General features: G+C 38.6%; 1 protein-coding gene across 1 annotated transcript; it reads left to right on the top strand.

The window, feature by feature from the left end:
• Positions 1-1,268: 1,268 nt before the first annotated feature.
• Positions 1,269-10,020, top strand: psat1 (phosphoserine aminotransferase 1). The gene is made up of 9 exons (XM_042488141.2): positions 1,269-1,445; positions 3,010-3,070; positions 4,063-4,132; positions 4,419-4,624; positions 5,840-6,012; positions 6,270-6,439; positions 7,437-7,565; positions 9,255-9,392; positions 9,586-10,020. The coding sequence occupies exons 1-9, from the start codon at positions 1,389-1,391 to the stop codon at positions 9,686-9,688; spliced, it is 1,107 nt and encodes a 368-aa protein (XP_042344075.2). The 5' UTR covers positions 1,269-1,388; the 3' UTR covers positions 9,689-10,020.
• Positions 10,021-21,729: the final 11,709 nt, after the last annotated feature.

Here is a 21,729-nt window from a genome sequence, read left to right as displayed (position 1 = left end):
TTACCAAACATACATGTGACACCAGCCAATAAAAACGCTGGCTGAGAATTTGGGTCCCTGTGCTGCCTTCAGATAGTACCGAAAAAAGTTGTATTTCCACAAACTGCCCGTGAATGAATAAACCACAGACCCCAATAATGGCCTGGGTTATCAACTGGGTTTAAGGACTGGGTTTGTGTTATTATTATTTGTATTAATTATGCACTGGAAATTATTTCCCACAGCAGATGTATACATATTACAGACATATCAGACATTCAGATTTTCAGAGACAAAAACATGGATTGGCATTTGACAGACTGAATTTCAAACTTCAAATCCAGAGGAGGTTCCTCGTTTGTGACTGTTGGAAACAATCTCTTGTTGAAACATGCCCACCTGCACAGTCTATACCTGCTTTAACACAATAGTCAGGTGCCAATATAAAGAATCAAACAGGATTTTCCAGCTGTAATTATGTCTCATGTCCATACAGGCCATTAACCGTATATAAGACAAAATGCACAGCAACTTTTAGACTCCAGCTTTGTGAATTAGACAAATTAAGTGTGAATCTGCCAAAATTACATTGATTTTCCAATGCAGCTCAACAAGGGAACACTGTAGCCTCATGTAAATTTCAGATAAAATTAAGAATAAATATTTGAACAGAACAAGGGCTATGGATTTTGTCCCTCATAACATACATTTAAAGTATGTTGGAAAAAGATCTTTTATCAATATTGACATTAGGAATGATTACAGCTTAAAACATTTTTAGTGCATCTATGGGCACCTAACTATTGTTGAAGACAGAATTTAAGCCCTTGGACAGTTATTCTGACCTGTGTTATGTGTATTTATGGTGGCCTCTTATGTGACCTTTGTAATGGTCTCTGTTGTAACCATTGTTGTGTAAAGGCACGGTGTGCTGTAGTAAACTGTATCTACTGGCATCTGTTGTTTGTGTGTTTAACATAAATAAATAAATAAATAAATAAATAAATAAAAATGGGGCAAAACATTTGTTACTGCTGTTTGTTTTCATATTTCCATTCCTGTGAAAAAAAAGCCTATTTATCTCAGAATATGCAAAAAAAAAATGCTAACTTATCAAACCAATAACCATGAAATTATTTTTTATAAGCCTCATTATTTACTGTATCTTTATCTTTATTGTCCACATATGGTAATTTGTGTTTAGCTTGACTTTGGCTTTTCCTCGAGTTTACGAGTTTCCGGGGCGCACCTGAACGCAGCATTGTACACCCTGCTTGATAATTGGCATCCACGCCGCCGCCGAGCGCAGCCGGAGGAAAGCAGCAGCAGGAGTGCAGTCGCGTCTGAAAATTAGCAGCATCGCTCAACCAAACGCAGGAAACATCCACCAGGAAATCTTTTCTTACATCATGGAGCAGAAACAAACCATCAACTTTGGCGCCGGTCCTGCAAAACTCCCCCAATCCGTAAGTTTGGATCCTCAGACTGCTTGTGTAACATTTAATTATGCGAGAGCAAGCTACAAAAACACGAGTCTTACTCAGTGCAACATTTAAAACGCCGCATCCACTTATTCGCTGTTAATGTTAGGACCCTGTTTGAGCCTCGGAGTGAGATTTGTTCGCAGTAACGTGAGATTGTCGGTGTCAGAGCTGCTGTTGGTTTGGCGTTTGTATGTTTCCGCTCAACCGGGTTGAAAATCGTGTGTTGAGTTGCATCAGCCTCATTCATTGAAGTGGAAACCTGCTCCTTTGTGCCTCACTGGCAGCAGCAGATAAAACCTCTAGATGGCAGAAAAACACTTTACGTGTCTGACAAATAAATCAAAGCACGTACGAAACCATAGTCACATTTTATGGTAAATATTCACATTTTATGGTAAATTCAGCCACATTGAAGTTGGTGAAGTTCGCTGAGTCATTTGTGTGTTTGGTTCTTTGCATGAAACATCATTTGAGGATATTTTGAGATATTTTTTTTAGTGCTGAGTCAGAGATTCTCTAACGTTAGATCCCAATAATCCAATTGAGGATTGAGTGTTTTTTTACTTTATTAAAGTACCAAAGAAGTTTACAGGAAGATCATTTTCCTCTAACATGACAGAAAGGCTTTAATCGCTACATAATAAAATGTAGACACTTAACCATGCACGTTTTTTTTTTAAGTTTACTAATTACATTTGCAAAGACACACTGTATTTGAGTTTTTTGTGTTTTCCAGTTTTTAGTGCTTGGTTGGAATTGACTAATTTTTGACTTTATCTTTCAAACTGTTATGTTACAGAAACATCATTTCGAAACGGATTTAAAGGGACATTTCACAGCTAAATCCAAAATGAATATGATTCCTCTTACTGTAGTGCTACTTATCAGTTTAGATTTGTTATAGTACGTGAGTGTCGCAGATAAAGTCTCTTTTACATAACAGCACTGGATGGCACTCAGCTTGTGGAGCTCAAAGCACTAAAAAGAAAACAATTGGAAAAACTCAACAGCAGTGTCTCTTTCCAGACGTCATGACCTGGTCACTGAAGATAATTCACAGACTTTGTTGAGAGCAGTTTCATGTAGGAACTATTTTCTTTCTACCTAACTACACCTGTAAACAAAATCAGTGTGCAGAAGGAAACGTGCATCTACTCATGGATAAGAGGTTTGTATTTATGACAGTGCCACATGTTAACATGTCCTCTTTGGCTGAGCTGTAACGTTAGCTGGCTCAGTGGTGACAGGTGAGCTGGCAGTAGATGCACGTCTCCTTCTGCGCAGTGGCACCGTCAGCAGGTGTAGTTTGGTCGAAAAAAAAATAGTTCCTGTGTGAAATTGCTAAAAACAATATCTGTGGATTATCTTGAGTAAGTGGGCAATCTCTGTTGGCAATATCTCCAACACTCGGCAGCGTGCATCAAAACAGTCTAGATTGGTAAATAGCAATACAGGTAAGAGGAAAAAAAGGTGTTTTTGATTTTGGGGTGAACTGTCTCTTAAGTCTTTGAAGAAAGGCTTTATGAATGATGCTTTTATTTTGCAGGTGCTGCTTCAAGCTCAGAAGGAGCTCCTCAACTTCAGTGGCCTCGGTATTAGTGTCCTCGGTGAGTAAAACTACAGATGAGTGGCATTTAAGTTTTTATGTGACAAAACTTCTGTATTCCAGTCATGATCAGTAGGTATATTATGAAAGACTCATTTAAGCATTTGAAAACTAAGCAAATTGGCTTACTTTCTGTCAAGAGACAAGGGAAGGAGAGATGAGCAACTAATCTGGAGACGGCCCAAAAATTTGCCAAGAATTAAGTAAAAAGTTCAAAGGAAAATTTATCTGAAACTAAGCCAAACAACATCTGCAAGAAATTAGTTAAAAGTTACAGAAACAAACGAAAATGATCTGTAAGTGTAGTTTTCTCTGCATTTTTCCTTGTTTTTGGATAATATCAAATGATCACAACCAGCTACTTTTTCATTTTTTTGTCATCTTTTGCTAATTTAGGTTTTTTGCTGGACATGTCTTGCCAAGTTGCTCATTACGTTTTCCCCATGTTTTCAAAAGAAATTCTGAATGCAGCGATCCAGGTGTTCAGGGTTCAGAACAAGTTCACAAATTTTCAGGTCTGTTCTTCAGTCGGGGTTTTCTTGCTGTAATCGTTTCTCCTGTTCACACCGGACATTAAGTGATGATGTGCTTTCAGTTGAAAAGAATGGGAACAAAATCCACACATTTATTCCAAAGTTTATCTGCAGATATTCAGCGGTCTGAATAGAACAAATAAAGTCTGTTACAAGGTTTTTTTTATATAAAAGACCCTCTTTGTTTCCCTGTTTAACTGCAGAGGAGAAAGGTTGTGCTAATAGACCGTGACCTTGGAAGATATCTACTTGACATATTTCTTATACACCAAGAAAAATGATGTGATGTACTCAAAGCCGTATACAATATTATCTGCCCTCACAGCTGGTCGCTGCTTCCTCACTCGCTGGAAACATGTTCATAGATGTGAAACCAGAGTTGAAAGTAATCATTAGTTAAGATCACATGTGCTAAAAGGTGAGTAAATGCTAATGATGTTTTTGATTCTGTCCGAACCAGAGATGAGTCACCGATCAGGAGATTTCAACAAAATCATCAACAAAACGGAGAATCTCCTGCGAGAGTTGTTGTAAGTGCCGATTTTGTTGTTTCACATGACTTCTAGTGTTTTATCCTTCTTCTCCGCTCCTCTTTCCTTCCTCCATACTGTACCGCAGCACCACCGTAACACTGCTAAACTAGTGTGTTAATTCTGATTCTCTCACAATATGCAGCACCAGTGAATCAGATACTGATATGCTGCGTTTGTTTTAGATATTTTGTAAACGGCGTCTCTGTCTGTAAGACAGTAGATCAGTATGACGTGTGTTTGCTCTGAATACAGCGTTTTAACACGAGACCTTTTGTCTTGACAGAAACATCCCGGACAACTACAAGGTGATGTTCCTGCAGGGCGGCGGCTCTGGACAGTTCAGCGGTGTCCCCCTCAACCTGATTGGTCTTAAAGAGGACATGTGTGCCGATTACCTGGTGACCGGCACGTGGTCGGCAAAAGCAGCGAAAGAAGCAGAGAAATATGGCAAAGTCAACATTGTCCACCCGAAGCTGGATAGTTACACGAGTAAGTCTGTGTGCATGTTGTGTCAATGTAGAGACAGACTAATAATTGGCTATTCTACAAAAAAAATAAATAAATATTTGCTTAAATCAACATTTTTTTAATAGCAGGCATGTTTTGGTGACAAAGTTTAGTCCTAGAATGAAGTTTATGTAACAAATAGTTTAAAGGATAACAAGATAAATTTCTTTTTTTTTTTAATTAAATATAATGACTTCATTAAAAACTAGTTTCAGCTCTGATGATGTGGCCATTGTCACTCGCGCTGCATTAATGACAGTCCCTGTGCACACCCTGGCTGCGTGCCCAGGCTGTTAGGTAATAAACAATAGAGCAGACGACCTGTGAAAGACTCTGGAATGCCAGCAGCCTTTTCCACATGGTCGGGTTCGAGGCTTTCAGCAGGGTTCTTGTTTGTTCTAATTTTGGATGCAGTTTCACAGTTAAAAAAAAAAAATAAATGCAAAATTACTTTCAGATTTGTCATACAAAGTCAAAATATGTCGAGCCTTCTGTGCTCCAACTAGCTTGTTTGCAGCTGTCTGCAGACGCTCAGCGCAGAAACAATGTCTGAGCCTCACACATGTTTGCACTGGCAGAATGTAGCCCTGTGTGTGTGTGTGTGTGTGTGTGTGTGTGTGTGTGTGTGTGTGTGTGTGTGTGTGTGTGTGTGTGTGTGTGTGTGTGTGTGTGTGTGTCTGCGTCTGCACACTCATGCATGACAGTTACGTGTGTGTGTGTGTGTGTGTGTGTCTGCACACTCATGCAGGACAGTTACCACGTGTGTGTGTGTGGTTTTTGATTGGAGATGAGTTGTTTCTAAACGTTTCTTATTTGTCAGTTTTTATTTAGTGACTTGTCATCTTTTATTTGGACAAATATGATTCACTATTTCAAATGGCTTCTACAATATAAGAAAATAGTCAAAACTGAGCACAATTTAAAAAAAACAAAATTGTATTATTGTGTGCTTTTAGACTGGTCGTCTAGTCTAACTGTAAACTTTAAACATCAGGACAATTAGTCAGGAATTTTCCTAGGTTTTGAAAAATGACAGAGCAAATTTTCTTTTTTCCTGTACAGACTTTTTTTTCTTTTTTTTTTTTTTTTTAACAAGTCAGTGATTTGCTTTAGACAACTGTATTTAAAAACTAACCAGAGAAACTGGTTTAACTCTGTTGATCTTCTTTAACAATATTCTGTTGTTGCTCCTGCCAGAAATCCCGGACCCCAGCAGCTGGACCCTGAACCCCTCAGCCTCATACGTGTACTACTGCTGCAACGAGACGGTCCACGGCGTGGAGTACAACTTCACACCTGAGACTAACGGGGTTGTTCTCGTCAGCGATATGTCCTCCAACTTCCTGTCTCGACCTGTGGACGTGTCGAAGGTGAACACAAGAATAATACTGAATAAAATATTCAGTTGTTTTGCTTCTGAGCCAAAGTTTTGCCTCAAATTTCCATGTTGACTGGATCGATAGTCAGGAAAACATTTATTATTCCTAAACTATAAGAGAAATTCTGTTGGCAGCACTCATATTCGACTTAGGTAAAAACATTTCCTCGTGTTGATCTTCCAAAGGCGAATTTAAGTTTCTGTCTCACAGGTTAATAAAGAAAGATGTGTCCTCTTTGCATTTTGTAGTTTGGGCTGATTTTCGCCGGCGCTCAGAAGAACGTCGGCTGTGCTGGGGTAACTGTGGTCATCGTGCGAGAGGACTTGATAGGCCACGCCCTCAAAGAGTGTCCCATTGTCCTGGACTACAAGGTGCAGACTGAAAACAACTCCCTCTACAACACACCGCCGTGTTTCAGGTACACACTCGCCTCTGTTCACATCACTTTAAGCATGTTTCTTACAGATTATCAGCGTATACCTGCCTGCTGGTTAAATGCATCTGTATAATCTACATGTTTGTTTTTTTTTAGTTTTTTTTTTATTAACATGTTAATTTTTTAAAACTTTTTTCTGTGTCTCCTGAAATACCTGGTTGCATTTTTCACTAGACATTTTTTTAAAATATAGTTTAGCATTTTGGGAAATGTGCTTGTTAGCTTTCTTGCTGGGAGTTGGATGAAAAGGTCGATGTCACTCTCTTGTTTGTTAAATGTGAAGCTACAGCCATCAGTTGGATAACTTAGCTTACGTAAAGACTGGAAACAGGGAAAAAGCTTGCCTGGCTCCGTTTAAAGGTAAAAAAAAAAAAAAAAAAAAAAATTACCAGCACCTCTAAAGCTCATTAACCAGCACGTCATATGTCTTTTGTGTGGTTTTCTGGGGGTTCATGTGCTAGACTGGGACCCGCTTACTTCCTGGAGTACTTCCTTAGCTGTTTCCAGGCTTTAATGTGTGCTAAGCTAAAATAACCATCTGCCGGCTGTAGCCTTAAATGTCACATATAAACATCGATTTTCTCATCTAAGTCTTGGTAAGAAAGCAAGTAAGTGTATTTACCAAAATATTATATTCTCCTAATGAATGAATCTTTCTTATTATTATTATTATTATTATTTTTATTTTATTTTATTTTATTTTATTTTATTTTATTTTATTTTATTTTATTTTATTTTATTCTCTTTTATTCTATGTTAAGTGCCTTCCTTTGTATATATATTTGCATTATTTTGCCTTTTTAACAAATATTTTCAGTTGCTGCTTTTATATGCTGCTGTAACAAAACAATTTCCCTCACGGGGTTAATTAAGTATTTCTGTTCTATTTTATTCTAAAAATCAGAATTATCATCCTAGTTATATATAAAAAAAATCATATTTTTTAATTTAACATTTGTTTAAATCTTATTTGCTTTAGTATCTACATCATGGGTCTGGTTCTGGAGTGGATTAAGAACAACGGAGGCAGTGCTGCTATGGAGGTGCTCAACAAGCAGAAGTCCTCCATGATTTATGACATCATCAACACCTCTAATGGTTTCTATGAGTAAGTAAAACAAAACTTCCACAGCAGAGGTAGAAATGGTAGAATTCAACGAAAGTCCAAACTTTCTGGGAATGCTGAACCATCAGTGCCAGTCCAGGTCCACAATCTGTTTTAAGGTTTCAAACTTTCAGTAAAAACTCCCGCACACTGTCAAACTTGCAAGAATAACAGGTGGTCAGGCAGGTTTGCCACAATCAGATAATTATTTTTGCAGGTTAGGCAAGTTTTTAAGTTTCTCTGCAAGCTGTGCTCACTCTCTCAGGCACCTGTTTGGAAATAGATGTGCAAACTATTTATTTGTTCTGAAATTTTACATTTTAAGTCACTTGTATTAGCATGAAATACTGTGTAGCATCCCCGGCTGAATCATGGTCTAACTCTTCAACTGACGGAGATGTGGTGGTGTACAATACAGCTGCTCCAAGAGCAACAAAAAACACATTTCCATCATTTGGTATCCCAACAGAATTAACATCTGCAGCCTCATTATCTTATAAAGAGACAATAAACCACAAACTTTAAGGTCTTTTATCCCAAACCTCAGACTGATGATGAATTGCTTTTAATACTCTTTATCTTTACCTAAATGTCTGTGATGGAGGGCTAAAGGGCAGCATTGCAGCCCTGCCGATTCACACACGCACCTTCAAATTTAATAAAGCTATGAAACGATGCTGTCACTTGATCTGAAAAAAAAAGCTGATAAAGAGTCGGCTCTTGACGTCAAAGATAAAATGCTTTTCCATTATTTTGGCAAACAGACTTTTACTGTGCTGACCTCGAACAAATTGACAAAAATGAGAGCTTTCTTTAATTTCTGTAAATATGTTTTCCTTTCTTAGTCACCATATTTTGGGTGATTAAGATACTTAATCACCCAAAAACAAACTTGATGTGTGACTTATTGAGGTGTGTGTTATAAATGCTTTCAGTCCAGCTGAAGATGCTGCTATACTTTACCTCCCAAGACAAATTTCCTGTTTGTTTTTTGTTCAGGTCCATCTAGTTCTTGTTTTTTAATTCACACCACACTCAAACAAATGAATTTGCTCCAGCGTTGTCTCTCAAACACACCTGTGCCTTAGGTAAACCCACAAACGCACCTGCTGTGTTTTTAAATGGGGCGTTTTCTATTTAAATACTTCTGCAACTATTGTTAAAAATGCACTTATTTTCATTGGAAGTTTTGCTGTTTGCTGGCCCTGTTTTTTATATGTTAAGAAGTGGCTGCCACAGATGGCAACCAAAGGCCAAGAACAAGCAGTGAGGAGGGTACGCACTTCCAAAAAAAACTTTCACAGGTCCCGGATCCAAAAATCAAACTAAGGCAATAACTGTACACTGTATTAAATGGACTCTATGTAAAAATGCTACACAATTAAAATTGCTGGGGAGCTTTTAATACAGTGTAGACATCATCTGTCTGATTCTAACCGAAGGCCAAGAATTGGTTTTCACCGTTATTGTTGAGCCTTAAAGACCAAAGCAAAAAATTAAACCCTTAAGAAAAAAAACATGTCATGCATACACATGAAAAACAACAACTTAATTGTGCTATTTTTAGCTAGTGAACCAAACTAAGGACCAGACAGTCTACAATCAATGTAACATTTATTTTAAAAAAAGTTTTAATCTAATTAATTGCAACGTTGAATTTGGAGAAACTTAGGGGTGTGTCCACCTGTCCAGGTGTCCCGTAGACCTGACTTGTCGAAGCCGCATGAACGTACCGTTTCGTGTGGGGAAGAAAGAAGGCAACGAAGCTTTGGAAAAGGACTTTCTGGCCGGTGCATCCAAACGTGGAATGATATCGCTGAAAGGACACAGGTCAGTCAAACACATGCCTCCTGTTGTTGCATTAATAACTTCTTTATTGCTAACTTTCATGTGTTACTAGAGAGAATACTGATTATTTTTTCATAAGTAAGGAGGTTAGGTAAAGTTAGAAATGAGATGCATGATGGATTTGTGTTCTTTCTGTTTGTGGACGTCGGTCATCACGCTTTGTCTCCCCCTGCAGGTCAGTTGGAGGAATTCGGGCATCTCTGTATAACGCTGTGACGCTGGAGGACACTGCAGCCCTGGCCACCTATATGAAAGAGTTCCTGAAAGAGCACCAGTAAAACAAGCCAGTCTCAAAAGTCAGGTGACATCACACAGAAGCATTTCAAAACTACATTTTACAGCTGAAAATAAAAGTTTGCTTCTTCTAGATAAGATCCATGTTGGATCTGGAAGGTGCACCTTTAGACACATTTTGTAAAACCTGTTCAATGTTTCCTAATAAGCTTTAACCACTACTATTGCCAGTAATGTCTTAAATACATGTGTGTGTCTTAGAATTACTGTTTTAATGCATTTGTTGACTAACAGTGCTTTAATGTAAATACTGTAGGTAATTCTTGTTAGCTGTTTAAAATACATTTACATTCCAGTAAATATTAACTTGGCAATATTTAAGTTTTGCAGCACAATCTATTGTCTTGAGTGCATTTTACTATAAACAGCATTCTGTATTTTATAACCATTTTGAGCCAATATCAGTTTCCTAAACATATTTTTATGTGCACTTTGAAGTGTTACATTACAAAAAGCTGCACGGAGATCCCAACATTTGCTAGAACATCCTAAATTTTGCAAAAGAAAAACAGTCATTGGGTGGTTTTTGCCTTTCGTGAAAAAGAGTTAATGCGCTAAATAGGATATGGAAACACCTTTGCTGAGTAAGTAGCAAACATTTAACATGACTGAAGCACTTTATCTACTGTCTGCTACTTTTTGGTTATTCCCAATTTGCCTTTGTGCCTGAACAGTATGAATTATGGCAAATACTCGCTGACATGAAAGAACAACTGAAACTTGCCCACTTGAAACAAATTCTTTAAGACCTCGCTTCATTTTTCTCCCATCAGCTTGCAGCCTCTACTTCCTCTACTCTGTTTACTGTCAAAACACAGCCATGTCTAAATCGAATAGCCTATAATGCCAACTTTTTGACAAAAGTGCTTTGTGTAGCTCAGTTTATTCACTTTAAACCACGCTGATTATAGTTTGTATTCTTCCCTTTTTATTAGTATTTAGCTTTTCATTTTTATTCTAGTTACCAGAGTGGATTGGCTTTGTCTCCCTTTTGTTTTTGTTACTTAAACGTTTAGTTTTTATTAGTTTTAGGAGCAAGATTTAGGAAGTTCAGAAGAGGTATTACAACAGACCAACCATTTTTTGAAGGCAGTTAACTCAGAGTTATTTAGACATCCCAGTCTTGAGAAACGGATACACCAATGCCTCCTCATGCTGGCTGTGTTCACAAATTTGACTAAACTGGCAAAGAATAAAACTTACAACTCTTACTTTATATATGTGTTTTAGTTTTGTAAGAACATTATTGTTTTAGTTAGTTTTCCTTTTTTTCTCTAAACACTTTTTTTATTTTATTTCTGGTAACTATGGTTTTTCACACTTAGTTTTAGTTTTTAGTTTAGCTTTAGTGAACTATAATAACCTTGCTTGAAACCTGATGCGTCCAATTGGCATTTCTTTTCTGCACATGTTTAAAAGTGTTAAAAATTCACTGGACTGTTGAATGGAAACACCACTAATAAGCGACCATTTCTCACCTCTGAGACCAGAGGAGTAGTGTTACACAACCAAAGTGAGCAATGTGATGCCAGTCTGGTTCTGATTTAATGAGGAATTTTATTAAGAATTGTCACAATCCAGATATTCTTAGAAAAATGACCCACTGCTGTACAAATGTACCCTCACCAGTCAGATTGGCTGTGGTTGTTACTTTGGTTAATATAACTTTAAAGGATTAGTTCGCTAAACTTCTGAAAAGCATATTTCTGACTTACCTGTAGTGATATTTAGCCATGCAGACATTTTTAAGTTTTGTGTGATCAGATTTTTAGATGTCAGTGTCCAAGATTTCTGCCTCGACCCCAAAACAATGGAGGTCAATGGAATCGCATCAGTATGGCTGGTTTTGGGGGCAGTGACAAAAAGCGTTTTAGCCTGTCAGTAAGTTGCTCTTAAATAATGATAATATGCAGCACAGCTACTTTACAAGCACAGTTAGTCTTTTGCCTGCGAGGTTAAGCGGTCACCTCCTACGACTTCACTGACAGCAGAAACAGCTCGGTATGTAGGAGTGAACAGGTCCACATAACATCAGCAGGGCGGCAGGACGGCTTCATGGTGAGAGACACTGTCCTCCGTCTGGATGTCCAGAGGCCAGTTCCCCGCTGCCTTCACCCCGCTGAGGCTGTTCTTCAGCAAGACGCAGCAGCCGTATCCGCTCCAGGAGCGCTGAGCGCATCTCACCCTGACCTTTGACCTCCCTAGAGGAGTTGCAAAACAGGAAAATGGAGAATTTCACTCTTTTCATGGTGGTAGAAGATTGGAAGTTGATAATATATCCAACTCTTTGCTTCATAGAGGCAGATTGGCATTTTTGAATTGTCTGTTTATGGGCTTGTCCATTGTTGAAGTGCGAATTTTCGATTAAGAGGCTAAAGCTTGTACGGCCGGGTGCCCACGTGTCCATGAAATCCTTGAAAGCTTGTGACTAAGGCCTTAAAAGACAATAGACCTTAAAAGACATGGGTCATTAAAGTGCTTGATTTTATACATCTATGCAAGAATAGTTTCTTAAAAACAACAACAAACAATTGATTTATTTGGTTTTCTATGCAAAGTATCAGTAATAGATTCAAGATCCAAAAAACTTTATTTAATATCATATAGTGACAGAAAATTGCTTTCAGTCAGGGTCTCAAACAACATGAAAAAAAAGCGTTCACACTCATGAGACACATAAAACCACACAACAGTTCAATAGATATCTAAAAAAGTGTGCATAGCTACATTTAAAAAAAGTAGTGACTATTTCATAAGTCTGTTGCAGTGGGAATAAAAAATAAATTAATAACCACATCCCTCTTTGCAAGAAGGAAAAAAACAAAGTAATTCCAAAACAACAAAAAGTTGCAAAACCTACACAAACACTAACATTAGTTGCAGTAACAAAGGTACATTATGCACCGATTTAACAGGAGATAAATATATTTACAACTGGTTAAGCAAGCATGTTCTAAAAGGCCGCCACACATTCAACAATTTATCAGTCGATCCATGGATTGCAAATCTCATCCTCTCTACATTTAAGAACAAGAACAGCTCTTTAATTCATAATTAAATCTGTCTATCACCCAGCTTACACAATTTATTGTTTCGTATCTTTCTCTTTTTAATTTTCTGGGAGCTTCTGCGGAGCCTGCTACTTCTCATTATAAAAATTCTCTCTCAGGTAACCTGGATCCGAGTCTCATACTGCTATGCCATGTTTGGTCCTTGAATTTAAGGGAACTGGGCTGGTGAAACACAACAGTCGCTGAATCTGATGCTAAAGGTGTGGGAACTCTGCTATTGGTTAGTGTTGGATAAACAAAAAGTGTCGACATAAATAAAAGGGGAAGACAAATTTGGGTGGTGGGGTTCATCAGCGAGTCTCTTATACGTATGTATATTCAAATATATGTAAAAAGTTTTCTGTAGAGACTGCCTGAATATACTGAAAAAATATTGCAACTATAATGTACTTAAAATACTGTTTCAAACAAGGCACAAAATAATCAAATTAAAAATCATTTTTCAAGAAACAAACAAAACAGAACGGACAAAAAAAAAATCTGGACCAGAAAAGGTCACACTCGTAACCCAAAAGATGCTCAAGAATTAAGGCAAGGCAAGTTTATTAATATATCACAGTTTGGCAATTTAAAGTGCTTTACATAAAACATCAAAAGTAACACATTATAAAAGAACATTTTAATCCAATTAAAAACGTTAAACAGCAACAGAATAGAAAATAAAATATTATAATACAATCCAAGAAACAAATCGATGGTGCAGTGTAAGAAATGAATAATATTTGAATAATAAAAATCATACATTTTCAGCCTTTGTTTAAAACCGAGTTGCAGCAGACCTGCAGGTTTTTGGTTTCAGCTATGTGGTGCATTAAAACTAAATGCTGCTTCTTCAGGTTTAGTCTTGACTCCGGGGACACAACGCACACTGGTCCCAGGTGACATGAGAGGTCTCAATGGTTCATAGTATAGCAGAGTTTTTGAGAGTCTCGGCAGATGGGACTAGAAACTGTTTTTGCTGCAATTGGCCTCTAGGTGGAAGTGTTCAACAAGAAACACGAAACATTTACAAGCAGAGGCAATCAAAGGTGATCTGACTCCTTTTATAGTGATGTCTGGTGCTGCCCATCCCATTCATTTAGGATTTATTTCTTTAAAATGTTAACTAAATCATGTTGACAAAGCATATACATGAAAAGACCAACATCATGTGGAAAATAATATATGATAATAGAGTAATAATAGTGTAAAAATGTGAATAATGTGGTGATTAACATACAAAAACAAACAAAACATGGATTGAAGCAACAAATTATTGACAATTACTCAAAAAAAGAAAAGGCATTGTATTGTATTCACACACACACACACACACACACACACACACACACACACACTGATTTGTGTGATTTCCTCTGATAAGGTTAAGTCACCACCACAAGCGAGGAGTGCTCAACTACAGAACAAAATTAGTATCTTTTCCGAAAACATCTCTTCTTCATAATGTTTTGAGAGAAAAACAAAAATGCCGAGCGCTCAGCATGATTGCATTTCACTCTCTAATGTTCGTTAGCATTTATTTCTTTGAAAATAAATCGCAAGCTCTGAAAAATATCCATATTAGACAAAGAAAAGCATGTTGTTTGCAGTTTTTTTGTTATAAGGCAAATGTTATAATTCACTTTCCAGTAGCTGGTTAATTTAGGAGAATAAGAGGAAAAAACACCTCTGATGTCAACTCGTGTAAAAAGGCTATTAGTGTGTAGTGGGCATGGAGTTAATAGAGCATGAGATGCACCATTTTGTCAGTGCTTTTCTCTTTCATCCTTTACAAATCTATCAGTGCATGAATGGCTGTGTGGAATAAGTGGGAATTGAACTCTTCACCTTGCAGCCTCTCAAAACGTTTTCAGGCTTAGCATTTGTATTATGTTGTAGCCCACTTTTGTAAAAGCAAGATCCTTTAAGTGATATTTCCCATTTAACTCATTTTTTCCCCCACATAGATTTAACATGCCTCTTGAAAACTCGATGGCAGGTCATCATAAAGTGTCGCCTCTGAAACGGACTCCTTTTGAGTCAAAAAAAAAAAAGACGAAAAAGCAGCTAGCTATTTTCTTACTTTCATTTTGAAATGTAATGAAACACAAGGTAAAGTTGATCCAGGAGTTATTATTTTATATAACATCCCGGATGATTCTTTCCAAAAAGTAATTTTGGCTGTTAGCAAATATCAATACCAAGAGCAGGGGAGAAAGTCTGAATGCTGGTGTTGACTGTGGATCCCCAGAGCGGGAGATGTTGGACCTGCTGCGGAGAGTTGTGTGCTGAAAGGTAAAAATGTTCTTCCAGAGTGAGGTATTGCTTTAAGCCAGATGAGTTTTCTGTCAGTGTGATAAGAGACCGCCTTATCATTTTCTTTGCATTGATATCTGGAGCTTTCGGAGGCTGCAGGTGTTTCAGCAACAGTTTGTCTTCTGGCTCATGGTCGTCTTCAACAAAGGCCTTGAAAGCCTTCATGCTTTCATCAGCTGCGGGAAGTCTACTCCGCTCCCATTAGAGCCACAGGGGCATGAGCACACATCTGCTTCTTCACTTCATCTGTAGCTCCTAGGATGATTTGGTGTCTCATCTTCAGTGTACCAAGACCTGAAACTGCATCTTGACAGACAGTTATGCTATTTAAGCTTACACACAGCGTGTTTGTAGTTCAGCTCCTGGTTAAACATCTTCTGGAGCACTTTATAGTCATGGTGCTCCAGAACGGTGTGGGATGTCTATTGGGACCGTGTCCAAGATGGCAACTTAAACATTTGCAACACCTTGTGTTTGGATCAAGGTGTTGTGCAGCTTTGAAGCTGGCGGCTCTGTGAAACTGGACAGTTATCTGCTAGCATCTGCATGTGAACATGCTCACAAACAGTGAGCGATACATGAACAAAAAGAATAATGGCAATTATTTGCTTCCCGTTCGCCCCCATTAAATCCAAGCAGTCGGGTTAATAAAACGTGGCAAATCAAACTTGCATGTTTGCATTGGGCTCAGCTTTGGTGAAGTATGTATGGAGGAGACAGTGATTGTCGTTGTGTTTAACGACAAATGCAAATGAAAAAAATCAAATTGCCTCAAATAAGAGATGCTGCATGGCTGGCAATGAGTCTTCACCATTTACCATCATCTTGTCTTAGTATCCTAACATGTTGATATTTGCTGTTTGGCACAAAAAACAACGTACAGCTAAGGCTGATGAGAAAGTCAGGGGATCACGTCTATCCAAGTCCAAGAGATTTTTTACTCAAAACCACAATTGTCAGTCTCATGGTGGTGTTCGAGATTCATCCTCTGGACACCACAAATGTCCGTACCAAAGCCTCTACACTCCCCCGCTATTCTTAAGTGAGGTTAAAATGTTCGAGATATGGGTGCTGCCATTATGGGATGGTGATTTCACTTCTTCAGTGACAGAGACCATCTTTGGGAAAAATGTATTTAGTGTGTATTTGAGTAATGTCCCAGTCACTAACATGAAAGGGTGGGCTTTATGACCTATGCTGCAGACAGACACCAGGGGGCGATAGAGATTGGGGAGAATAGTTGCATTATTTTACCCTAATGCACAGTGATGGACTGACTCACTGTGGATTGAATCAAGATTCTGGGTACCATGTGGATAGGCAGGATAAAAGAAATATGAGACAATCAGAGATAAATATCTGTTGGGTTGGGACCTCAAGTTGAGGCTGAAACACAATAAGATCCACTGTCACCTGAGGCAAGAGAGGTACAGTAAATGATGCGAAAGGATTAGTATGAAATCTTTCCTCCAATATCTCTGTTTCTATGTTTGTATCTCTGTTTCAGGAGAGAAAAGCTGCTCATGCAAAGCTAAGAGACCGGAGAAAGAACTGGAACAAAGCATGTAAATGAAGGTGCAGATCTTTTAGTCTAAACAAATCTGCTGCTTTCGGCTACAACAGCCACAGGAGGGCGCAGTAATTGATAGCAGTCATGCATTAATTGGAACAAGCCTGTCAACAATTTGTGTATGTTTGCGAGTGCATGACTGTGTTGAACAAACCTTGCTGTTTGTGCTGGTGGCTGTGAAATGGACTGTGCAGTGTGCGTTTTTGACAGTGAAGAAAAAACAGATCACGTTTGGGAAAGAATCCTCGTTAGTGGTGAATTGAAGCTAATTCCAACTCTTTGTGTGAGAAGAGACGTATTTGTGAGGGATATATGTGGAAATAGTATAGATGTTTGTGCATTGAATTCAATCTGCACTACGGAGATTTTGCTCTTGTATCTCTGTGACAAGTTCTTTATACCCTACTCTGTCTAAATGCAATTTGGATTCCAACAAACTGCCTAGCCTCTCAGCAGCACCCCCCAAAATATTGTCCATGACCCTGCTGCAGATCCGCCTCAAAGCAGCAAAAAAAAGCAAGTGAAAAATAAGAAGAGGCAGAGGGGCTTTGAAATGCGAGTAGGGTTACAGCAGAGATGGGAGGTTGTGACAGGATTGTGTGGTGATTCTCGTCCTGTCAAGCCCACTAATGTCGAGGTAATGCCACCGGCAGGCTGCAGTAAGACGGTGATAATGAAAAACACCGGGGAAGACAATATCAAATGGCTCCTCTACATCCTACAGAGGAGATTAGTCGACACAAAAGTAGGGTGGCAGAGGCAGAGGAGGCAGAGGCAGGCTTTAGTGCTGCTGATTGAGTCTCTTGTCAAGAGCTCCATGCTTGCAGCATGAAAAGTTACTGTGACTGACATCCTTTATACAGCCTATTTCAGACACACACACACACACACTCACACACACAGTTTGAATTGCCTCTGGGTCTGTTTTCTATAGATACTGTATATACTGTCTGCCCAAAGAGGATCACTCAATTCAGAATTTATCCTTGAACTAGTTTAGTCCTTTTACCTGGAACAGCTCAGTGTGCGTTACAGAACATCAAGTACGCTTTTCCACATAAAGGAAAAAAGTGAATGTGTTTTACTCCAAAACTGCTGCATACAGAAGTCCTATAGGGAAATGCACAACTGTAAGTCATATAGAGTGATGCTATGTGATGCCCAGTGTATTGATCATAAAACCTGCATCACCACCTGCTTTAATTTGGTCAAACAAGTTTTTTTCAGAACCAAGAGCACAATAAATATACGTACGTGCAGTGGTTATGGACAGCATCAACATTCAGTCTAGGGTGGCTCTTTGTTTAAAATCTTTTGCTGTTAGGGTTATTATTCATGAACACATGGACAAGACTGTTTTTTTTCAGTTTGTTTTCAAAGAAGCAACAGAAAAGGAAGTGCTTGAAAATGTCTGTATTCTGTAAATGAGCTAGTTTGTTCAACAGTGCCACAACAAGGTCAGCGCTCACACAAAAAACACAGATTTATGCGTTAATTGCAAAGTGCAAAGTTTGAAATCACACAAACAACATGCTCAGAGAACCACTATCATTATAGGTTTAGATTCCAACTATAGAAGGGTGAGTTGACCCCCCCAAAGCATATTTCAGTTTTTTGGAGAGGTGTTTAAGTGCTGGGACTTTCTAGCAGCACAGCAATGTCAGTACTTGGTATATCTTGAGGTATTTAAACAAATGTTGGATGGACACACTTCTGTGCCGTCCAGATGATGAGTCTCAGTGATTTTGGGCACCCCCTGACTGCTCCTGCGCGTCCATCCTGAGATTTATGAATAGTTTAGATTTCAAGTGAACGACCATGATTTTTATACAGATGTGCATCGTCTGCAGCAGGGGTTGAGCCAGACTTAATAAACATTTGGGGCTTAACCCAAATCTAGGTGTGTCTGGGAGCATGCTCCCCCGGGTGTTTTTTTTTTTTCATTCATGGCAGCCATATGCACTGTTTTTCAACCATTTGAGATTACAAAATGCATTAAAAATCTGTAATATTGTATAATTTAGGAAATACATGGTAGTCAAGCCACTTGAAAAGATGCAAAAAATATCTAATTTACTAATCTACTAATTTTACTTAAATCATTACTTATCTTGAAACTTGTATTTATTCCCGTGACAGCTCTTCGGTTAAGCGAATATTTTAGGACTTTTCTAGCATTCTAGGACATTAGGGGCCTCTAAGACCTCTGTCGGGGGATCCTCTATTGGCCCTTTTTTTGTGATAAAAAGCTCGATTTTTGTGTCATACACTCTGGCACCTTGTGTATAGTAAAAATAAAACAAAAAAAATTGTGAATCACTTTATTTTTATTATCAATTAGAAAATGGTTGGGGGGGGGGGGGCACCTGAGGGCCAGATTTGGCTCATGGGCCATAAGTCGTGTTTCACAGCTGTAGACTATAGGTCTTTCACAGCTGTAGACTATAGGTCTTTCACAGCTGTAGACTATAGGTCTTTCACAGCTGTAGACTATAGGTCTTTCACAGCTGTAGACTATAGGTCTTTGCTCATGAGATTCGGTCAAACCACCAAACATTAACAGTTAGATCCTGCTCCAAATCACTCAGGCCCCTAATTTGGCTCATCCTATTATTTCATTTAGTAAGGAAACCCCTTGAAGCCAGTTTGGCTGCTTTTTATAGCAAACCACAGCCATGTGACTCATAGAGGTGATCTAATTCACCATGTTAATGTTCCGTGTACCGATTGTTGTACCTGCATGTCATAAACTGGTGCCTGAGTGTAAACACAACCTACATACTGCATTTTTGTCTACATCCTGAATTTGTTTATTACCACCATAATCTCCCTCACACAGGCTGAAGTATTGTTGGTAATTAAATGCTGTCACAATGAGAGGTGCACAGTCTCTTCCTGCCTCTGCTATTATTCAGGGAGCTCATGAAACTGAATGTCCTTTATGCAACAGCTCATTTAAAGGCCAATCTGGTGATTCATGCGATGAAATGAAAAAAAAAAAAATAGGTTGTCTGAATCCGAAGCAAGCAATTTCTCTCGTTTTCGTCTCTTTCTTCCTCCTTCTCTGCACCATCCCCTTCCTCATTTAACTTCATTTGTCTTTTCCTTCCTACTCTGTCTTTTCTCTGCCTCCTTTGCTCTTCTTGTCTCATTTCTCCAGTCTCAATTCTTAACAGCCACACTATCACTCTCCTTCCTTTCAACACCTTCTTATATCTTTCCCTCTCAATTGAATCTCCCTCCCAGCGTTACCTTTCCCTTTCTGTGTGCGTCTCTGTCTCTCTCGTAAACTCATTGCTCCATGAGGCTAATCTTATTAGCACCAAATGCACCATGTTCCGCTAGCTCCTCTTAATTGCTGCTGTGTTATTAATGAGTAGGGAGCGGGGAAATCACTCTTAATTAGCTTGTCTCATTCGGCAGGCATCTCGAGTGAAGCGGCGGCGGCAGCGCTCAGGCACAAACACACTGGGGATAATTAAAGCACTTCACTTGTCGGAGTATTTATCTAAACCAAAGAGCAACAAGCCGTTCCTGCAATTAGCCTTGTCATTCATTAGCAGCAGAGTGCCATTGATTTTAGTGTTACGTTGTCATTTTGCCACCGTTGACACTCATTCATTCAGCGCCGCGGAGGTACAAGTGTGCTTAACTTATTCAGGTGAAACAGAATCACTGAACATTTGCTTTGTTGAAATGGTTTTGCTAAATCACTGACTACGTTTACAAAACAGATTATTGCGATAAAACAGGTTATGCACAAAATCAGGTGATGAATTTATTTTATTCTGATTACTCCACATTTCCTGATCTGCTACAGGTTGGCTAAACATTTCCTGTCCTGGACTTTGTCATGCAAAAATAATAACCTAATGAGTTTTTTGAGGGTTTACATGAACAATTTATTTTTTGTATTTTTTAGCAGAAATCTACCTGTGGTAACTAGTATTTAAAGCTTTGAACCCTGAGCAAACTGGTTTGATTTTTTTCAAAAACATGGGGGAAAAGACATGACCTGCAAATTGCAAAAAAAATTTAGTAGATTTAAAATTTTATTTTTTTTAAAAAGCAAGGGAAAATGTTCAGAGAATCATTTTACAGGACTGTTATAATCTTTAAACCCTTTTTCTCAGGCCATATAATTTTTTTAAAATTTTTACTTTTTTACTTTTACTTTTTTCTTTTTTTTTCTTAAGTTGCTTATTGCCATCTACCCATGATTTTGAAATAACAAAAAACAGAACAAAAACCCATGAATTTTGCTGTGATATTCTGGTTGAGCGACGGGTTTCTTGTTCAACCTTGTCTCCCCTACCAATAAATCTTTGAATTGCAATAAAATAAACCCCACCAAAGACAGTGCTTGCGTGACACACTCCTGTTTTTGTTTTAAATAAACGTCTTGCTACATTTTGTTGGGGCTGATGGACACCCTGTTTGAGACCAACAAAACATGGTTGTGGTTTAGTAAGTTATTCCTGTTTTTCCCTCTATTAAGGCTAAGGAGGTAGAGCGGGTCATCCACTAATCAGAAGTTTGGCAGTTTGTGCTCGGTCTCCTCTAGTCTGCATGTAGAAGTATCGTCCAGTAATGGGCAAGATACTGAACACCAATTTGCTCCCTATGGCTGTTCCATCGGTGTGTGAGTGCCTGTGATAGCCTAATGAGTAGCAGGTGGCACCTTGTACGTTAGCCTCAGCCACTGGTGTGAAAGTGTGAATTGGTGAATGTGCCGTGTAGAGTAAAAGTGCTTTACATGGTTGGAAGACCAGATAGGCACCATACATTGCTGCTTTGCCTGCTGTGATTGTGCCATGCAAAAACTGGCTAGACTATTTTAAGACAAAACATGATTTTTTTTAAGATTATTTTTTGGCTTTGTTGGCTTTATTTGACAGGCCAGTATAAGCATGAAAGAGGGAGAGAGAGGAGATGACATGCACAAAGGACCACGGGCTGGAAGTGAACCCACAGCCGCTGTGGCACGGACATTGCCTTTGTACATGGGGCACCCACTCTCCCCACTCACCTATCTGTGCCCCCTCAGAATCTGATCTTTTCCTTAACATAACCAGGAGGTTTTTGTTGT

The sequence above is a fragment of the Plectropomus leopardus genome, chromosome 4 (genome assembly GCF_026936395.1).
Source record: "Plectropomus leopardus strain MGB_pleo_1.0 chromosome 4, ASM2693639v1, whole genome shotgun sequence".
Lineage (NCBI taxonomy): Eukaryota > Metazoa > Chordata > Actinopteri > Perciformes > Serranidae > Plectropomus > Plectropomus leopardus.
This window is presented reverse-complemented; position numbering and strand designations above follow the sequence as displayed.